The following is a 7,051-nucleotide window of genomic DNA, read 5'->3' as shown; positions in this document are numbered from 1 at the left end:
TGCACCTGCCACGTCCCCCAGACGCGTCCAGAGGGCCTGAGGAGCTTCGCGCCATGCCCACAACAGGTCCCCAGCCCCAGATTTAGAGCTGGGCCTTCACAGCCAGACTGGAGGGTGGTGTCAGAGGCGCCACCTGGTGGTGCCGGAGACGCAGGCGGGAAGGAGTTGGTGGAGATCTGTGGAAGTTTGTCTTAGATGCCACACCCCAGTGACAGGGTGAGTCCTGAGAGGAAGAAGGCCCCCAAATCTGGGGAGGGAATTGTCTTTGGGGATAACTACTTACCCCAGTTCTTCCGAGACCAGAAACATTTTGCTTCCGGCTAAAAGCTTGGGCAATCATTCCATGTGTTTTGTGGTTTCATTTCAAAAGGATATGAAGTCACAGTGGGCAGTGGATTGAGTGGACCCTCAAGACTAAAATGCAAAATGGTAAACAGGACGAACGTCCGAGAAGGGAGTCCTAGTGGGTACAACTTTTCTTCAAGTGGCTTCAGCCTGGAGACTGAATGGCGGTCTCCCCTCAGACCCATGGGGCAGGTTTTCCTTTCTCTCCACATGGGTGGGCTAGCTGGGGAAGGGAGCTCTTTGTTTCCAAAATTTCTCTAAGTGGCAGAGCTGTGCCTTCCTCTCTCCCCCCATTCCTCTTTATCTTTATTTTCCTCCCCTCCTTTCCTTTTGCTCTCCAAAGTCTGTAATCACAAGATAAGGGGCATGGTCAGGAGGGGGGAATGGGTTGTCCTGTCCCATTCCCTCACCCCACCCCATGCCCACTACAGACTTCTTGCCTGCTTCCCCAGCCTCCCGACCCCCTGCAAAAGTAGCCTCTGGTGGAAGAGGCCCACTAGTTGCATGGTTAAGATGACCAGCCAGGGCAGCCCTGGTTTGGGACCACTAAGCCGGTGGACTAGTATCCTGAGGTGAGTCTCCAGAGACATCCCGAGTGGGGCACATGGCAGATAATGAGTCACAAAATTTCACGGCTCAGCAGGTGGTCAGTAGCTCAGAGCTAATGCAAAGGAAGGCACCTTTTAACATGGTAGGTCCAAGTTCAAGTCCAGGGTGTGCACTCAGCAGGTGACTGTTGACTGATGGGTGGAGGGGTTCAAGCTGCCTAACAGGCTGAGATCTCTCTCTCCCTCCCGCTCAGCACCATCTAGGAAGGGTTTCTCCAGGACGTGGCTGGGGGACTCCGTAGGCCCTTGCTGGTCAGTGAAGAGACTTCTGAGGCCCAAGGGAGGGGCCCGACCAGGAAAGGCAAGCTGCCTTTCATTCTCTGCCCGAGGGCCGCTGATTAGAATGGCCAGCTCTGGGTGGCAGGCAAAGAGAAGAGAGGAGATCCAGACCAGTCCAGCTGCTTCCACTGCCTACTCCACCCCCTCCGGTTACCCCACCAGTTTGCTCCACTGGATGGTGCTGAAAAAGGGGTGGGACTTGAGTTTGTTGACACCGCCTCCTCCAGCGCCCAGGCGCCCGGCGGGCTCAAACTTCAGCAGCTGTGGAGAAAGGCCCAGTCAGCACTGAGCAGGCCTTCCCAACCCCATTGCTCCCAGCCAGCCCGGCCCACAGAACCCCCAGTGTTACCCTGGGAGACATTGGTGTTTGGCCACCAACATATAGAAATTTGTTGTCCCCATTAACCTCCTGCACCCACATCAGACACTTAATACGCTGGGCAGCTTGTTCACACACAGGGCTCTGTCCTCCCTTCTGTCCACCCTCAGGCCAAAGAAGCTGCCTGCTCCGGCCCAGCCACACCTCACCTCAGTCAGCAGGGAGGCTGCGGGGCGACTGAGCCACTCGGGCAGCTGGAGCTGGGTGTGGGGTTGGATTCCTGAGGGGTGGCTCTGGGACAGCGCCTGGGAAGACACACGGGGGCGACCCCAGGAGGGTCTGTACACTCCAATGGCGGCCAGGTTTTATCTTTTTCCCCCTGTGTCCCATCTCATGGGGATGATGATGCTGCTGCTTGTTGCATCTTGCTTTGGATCTACTGCATGTCAGGCTGCGGAAGATGCCTGAGACCCATTATCCGTAATTTCCACAACAACCTTCAGAGTAAGTATTATTACCCCCATTTTAAAGACAAGAAGCAGGCTCAGAGAGGTCAAGGGATTTGTGCTGAGTTCAGGGTTTGAACCCAGGTCCCTCTGGCTCCAAGCTTGCTAGAAACATCGGTCTTGGGTTGCAGTCAGGGCAGGCACTCTATCAGGAATAGCACTGAAACTTGTCTCCTTACAGAAAAAAAATTTCCATGGGCGACTCATTTGGCATGGCGTCCTACTGCCAGGGCCAAGGCAGGGCTGTGGCGAGGGAAGAAGGTAGGACCTCTCTGTGCTCCAGAAGGGTGCAGCTGCGGGGAGCAGAGAGGTCTGTCTGGAGGTCAGGAAGAGAGGCAAGAAGCGACCAGGAGGAAGGCCAGAAGCCCTGATCTGGAGACGTGGTGGGAGGCCAAGAGGAGAGAGCCACTCTGTGGGGCTGTGTGCAGCCAGGACTCTCAAAGGCCCTGGCTACAGGACCAAACCAGGAGGGAGCCAGGAGGGACCAGTCAGATCTGGACTTCCGGTCACACTGCATCCACTCGGGGCATTTCCTGCTCAAATGCAGTTTGGCCTCTCCCTGCTGCCCGACCTAACCAGCCCCAGGTGTGGCGTTGAGCTCACGAGGGAGGATGGAGGGCGGAGGCCATCATCCTGAGCAAGGGTACTTGCCAGGGGAACTTTAAGCTCTGGGTTGACCCAGGCCGGACAGGGCAGCTGCCAGCCTGGGATGAAGGAGGCCCTCTCTCTGGTCGTCCAGCCAAAGTCTGGGGGTTATAGCTCTGAAGGGTGTGGATGCGGGGAGTGAGCAGCGGGGAGAGGAGGCTTGGGGGATGATCCGGTGGCCTTCTAAGTAAAAGGGCTGTGTCAAACTCCACCCTCCCTCCAGATCCAGGCCCGGACGCTCTCTTCCAGAAACCTTCCCTGATCATCCCGACTCCACTCTCACTGAGTTGACAGTCTCCCTAGCTATAGCCACTCATTTGGCAGCGGTGCGAAGTGTGGCCATGGCCTGGGTGGGAGTGGCTTCCATGGTCTCTCATGGTCTTGGCGATGGAGGCGGGAGCTGTGCTGGCAGAACACTGGGCCCGACGGCCAGGTCTCCGGGAACCAGACAGGCTCTGCCGCAACACCGACTGGCTGGACTAACCCCAGCCCCTCCTACATTCAGTGACACCCACGAGGCCCTACACCCTGCCCACACACCGCTCACCGTTCCCGTCAGCAGTTCATACAGCAGAGACCCAAAGCTCCACCAGTCGCAGGCTTCGGTCAGCTCAGAAATCCCACCCACCTCTGTGGGAACAAGAACATACGTGTCTCAGTCTCGCCTGCCCAAGGAGGCGTGTCTCCCCTCCACTCACCCTACCCAGGTGCCCCAGGTCCCTCCATCATCCTCAGTCCCCTGGCTCAACCCACATAAAGACACCCAAGGGCTACCCCCTACCCCTTCCCTTCTTGCCTGGGGCGCTGTAGAGTTTGTCCAAAGCCTCCCTGCAGCACTGGGGCTCCACCTCTGACCACTGGCCGAAATACGTGAGCCGGATGTGGCCTTGTCATGCAGTGCATGCAGGGAGGAATAAAAGGGGACAAAAATTGCTATTAGTCATCTTGGAGCTGCAGGCGTGACGCAGGGGACTCCAGCGCTTCTCCCAACAGCCACAAGGCAGGGGCCAGCGGCTGCGCTGGGCAGAAGCTCCCTAAGGGCCCGCCCCCCCGCAACGCCAAGGCCCCGAAACAACCTGGTCTTCACAGGAGCCTTGCCCTGAGCTCATCGAGGGAAAGGGTTTGTTTCCCAAGCTCAACCCTGACCAACCAGGCTCAGCAGAGTCCTTCCTGAAAAGGCCGGGGAGGGGAGGCAAGGGAAGAAGCAGATAACCTCTGCATCCGCTTGACTTTGGGGAAATTTCCTTCTCTGTCTTGAGGCTTCGGGGGCCTCCCGCCGGAGGGGTGGGGTAGGGTGAGGGCCCACTCTTCTCCCCCTGGGCCCAGGGCTCCTACCTGCCTGGTCCAGGAGCAGGTTCCGGGGATTGAGGTCCCGGCACAGCACCCCCTGCTCGTGCAGCGCCTCCAGGGCCACCAGTATCTCGGCTGCCCACTGCCTCACCTGCTCCTCCCTCACACTCCAGGCGGCTCCACCGGTTGACGGGCGGCTCCGACCTCTGCCTCGGCCACAGCCCCCCAGCACCCGGCCGGCCCCTGCACGAACCCAAGGGAGCCCGCAAGGGGGCCCCGGATCAGAGCTCTGGCCGGGCCCCCGCCTGGCTTGGTGGTGCAGGTGGCCACCTGGGGCCTTTGGAAGGTCCCAGGAGCAGGAAGGGCCGGTCCCGGCTGAGGGTTCACCTTCAGCCTCTCTCTGGGGTCTGATGGCTGCGGCCCCCCTGGCCGGGGTAAGGCTCTGAGAAGTCCGGGGAGGCTCCAGGGGGATTCCGTCCTGCAGGCAGGTGTGGCCAGGTGGGAAGCGAGCTGGGGTCTGGAGGCTGAGTCGGGAGTCGAGCTGAGCCTTCATCCTCTCCAGGCTGGAGCCAGACCTAGTCCCAGACTGTTGGAGGCATGGCTGGGAGAGCAGGTGGGACCACAGAGTGCCTCCTGGGCCGTGCAGAGGGTGCAGCAAGCATGGGGACAGGAGTAAAAGAGCGTGGGGCCCAGGTCCCTCTCCCACTCCCGCCACCCCCCGCCCCCCGTCTTGGGCACGGACCCTTTTTGCCTTCCAGGTCCTCACCTCTGCTCCCTCCCCTCCCTCAGCCTAGGATGCCCTCTCCCCTCCTCTCCACCCACCTAAAGTGGCCCCAGCCTCACAACCTGGCACAAAATAGGTGCTTAACCCCTAAGGAGATGTAAATTATTCTTAATGTCCTTGGTCTAGGTGGTGGGTTCGCCAGTGTTCAATGTATTATAATTTTTTTTAAGGGAGAAAAGTGTAATGAAGCTTAAGTAAGTAAAATAAAAACAAGGCCAGGCACGGACCTGCGACGACTGTATATCATGACCCAGAGAGGTGTACCTCATTTTAAAAAAAAGTCATAGCTGATCAGTAAATATCTGCTACGTGACCCAGTTCCTGTCCTTACAGCTTCAGCACCATCACCCCACGGGGCCACTCTGAGGGGTGGGCACAGACTAGGAAAGTGAAAAGAGCCAAGACTGGAGGAGAGGGTGACAAAGGGGACATCTGCATAAATGCCCTCTCACCCGCCGCCCAAGATGTGAACATCCTCCCAGGACATCCCCTGCCCCCCTGGCACCACACAGAAGCCCCCAGCAGCCATCATCCTCCAGGAAGGCTGGGTCCCCTGGTCTGTGCTGGGCATCTGGGCTCGGCAGTTTAAGAGGATGAGACAGGACGACATCCCAAAGGCCTGAGGAGCTGACAGGGCCCCCTCACCTTGCACATGCTCCAGGTGCAGGAAGATGGAGTCCTCGCTCACAAAATACCGCAGCAGCTTGGTCATGTAGGGGACGGCGTGTGGGATGATGGTCAGCCGCTCCCGGCTCACCGCATGGCACCTGGACAGGCTCTGGGGAGGGAGCAGAGCAGGCAGATCAGCTGGGGACTGGCCACAGGCTGCTCTGCTCTTCAGGGGCAACCAGACGAAGGGTGGGAGCCACCCTGGAGAGCAGCTGCCTGACCCCAGTTCCTAACCTGACCCTCAACCCTCTTTACACCCTGGAAGGCAGGCCCTCCCATCTCTGGTCCAAGGATGAGGCAATGTGTGTGTGCGTGTGCGCACATGCACATTTCTGGGAGGCGGGGTGCATGCTGGGGGCAGAACAAACAGCTGTTGGATTTGGAGGGAGTGTGGGTTTCCCATACGGCTTCTGGGTAGAGGTTCCCCAGGGGGTAGAGGTTTCCAAGAGCTCTGAGAAAGTCCAAAGGGGAATGCAGAACGGCAGGGGGTTGGGCGGCACCTGCCTTCACCACGAAGGTCCCTCCAGTCGCTGGGTCCTGGACCAGCTGCACCTGCCGAGGTCCAGGTGGCACTAGTCAAGTCACATGCTAGTTCCCGGGACTCCATGGCCCCAGCCCCAGCCTCCCAGGGTCCTCCACCAAGGCTGGGCTGGGAGGCCAGGCTTTGGTAGTGCAGAGTGTACCCCCCACCGCCAAACTGACATCGAACCTGTCCTGCTCATCCACCCTTGTTAGATCTGCAGGTCTTAGCTCAGGTAACACCTCCTCCAGGAAGCCTTCCCAACCCTCACGTTAGGCTGGGGCTCCTACTCTGTCTCCAGTGCTCTCTGGGCTCACCCTATCGCACTGTGCCTAATTTCCTGTCTCCCCGCTGGGCTGTGAGCTCCGAGAGGGCAGGGACCACATGGCCAGCTCTGTACTCCCAGAGGCCTGCATAGGATAGGGAGGTAGTCGGTGCTTCCCGCATGCATGCTGAGTGGTCCATCCTGTACGGTCCGAGGGTGTCATGGCTGGAAGGGACCTCAGAGCCAGTCACCTTCTCTGATCTCTTATTTTACAGGTGAAGAAGCCAAGGCTCTGAGAATGTGGCCCCAGTGGTGCCCGAGACCTTGTGGTCTTGCCGTGCTCCTTCAGGTCTCGTCCCCTGCCCCTAGCCCCTTCTCTTAAATGGTCTTTCTTTCTGGAGGCTATCTTTGGAGGGCAGTCCACCCCTTCTCCTGTTGGTTTTGCTTGGAGGCAGTGGTCTGCCAATTGCTGGGTAGAGCCTTGTTTGGAGTTGGGCCCTAGACTCATCTCCATGGTGGGCAGGGGTGGACCCCAGCCATAGGAGAGGACACGTCAGGGGAGGAAAGCGGAAGATTCGGCCCAGATGAGGGGCATGTGGGGGGCAAGGCCAGCACCCTGGTGTTGTGACTTCTTAGCCGTCAGCCTGCCCTGCACACGTTCCCCGTAGTGGCACATGGGAACCAGGCCCTGAGGCCAGGCCACTGGACAGTGACGAAGGCTGCAGCCTAGGATTGGGGTTCAGATCTTGGGTGAGTGAATTGATTTTCTCATCTACCAAACAGGAATTACAAATGCCCACCCTCCCTTATCACTGGTTTGT

The 7,051-nt window shown here is 58.8% G+C and overlaps 1 protein-coding gene across 5 annotated transcripts in view; it reads right to left on the bottom strand.

The window, feature by feature from the left end:
- Positions 1–930: 930 nt before the first annotated feature.
- Positions 931–7,051, bottom strand: part of RPS6KL1 (ribosomal protein S6 kinase like 1) — a 15,081-nt gene continuing 8,960 nt past the window's right edge. For all 5 annotated transcript variants that reach the window (XM_073800222.1, XM_073800223.1, XM_073800225.1 and 2 more), the window contains 7 exons: positions 5,950–5,997; positions 5,422–5,554; positions 4,038–4,625; positions 3,499–3,588; positions 3,250–3,332; positions 1,761–1,856; positions 931–1,493 (listed from right to left, as the gene is read on the bottom strand). In XM_073800222.1, coding sequence (XP_073656323.1) covers positions 1,383–1,493; positions 1,761–1,856; positions 3,250–3,332; positions 3,499–3,588; positions 4,038–4,625; positions 5,422–5,554; positions 5,950–5,997 — 1,149 coding nt within the window. In that variant the 3' untranslated portion in view covers positions 931–1,382. The remainder of the gene's footprint in view (positions 1,494–1,760; positions 1,857–3,249; positions 3,333–3,498; positions 3,589–4,037; positions 4,626–5,421; positions 5,555–5,949; positions 5,998–7,051) is intronic.

This window comes from Tursiops truncatus, chromosome 2 (genome assembly GCF_011762595.2).
Source record: "Tursiops truncatus isolate mTurTru1 chromosome 2, mTurTru1.mat.Y, whole genome shotgun sequence".
NCBI classification, from domain to species: domain Eukaryota; kingdom Metazoa; phylum Chordata; class Mammalia; order Artiodactyla; family Delphinidae; genus Tursiops; species Tursiops truncatus.
The sequence above is the reverse complement of the archived record's forward strand: the minus strand, read 5'-3'. Positions and strand labels throughout refer to the sequence as shown.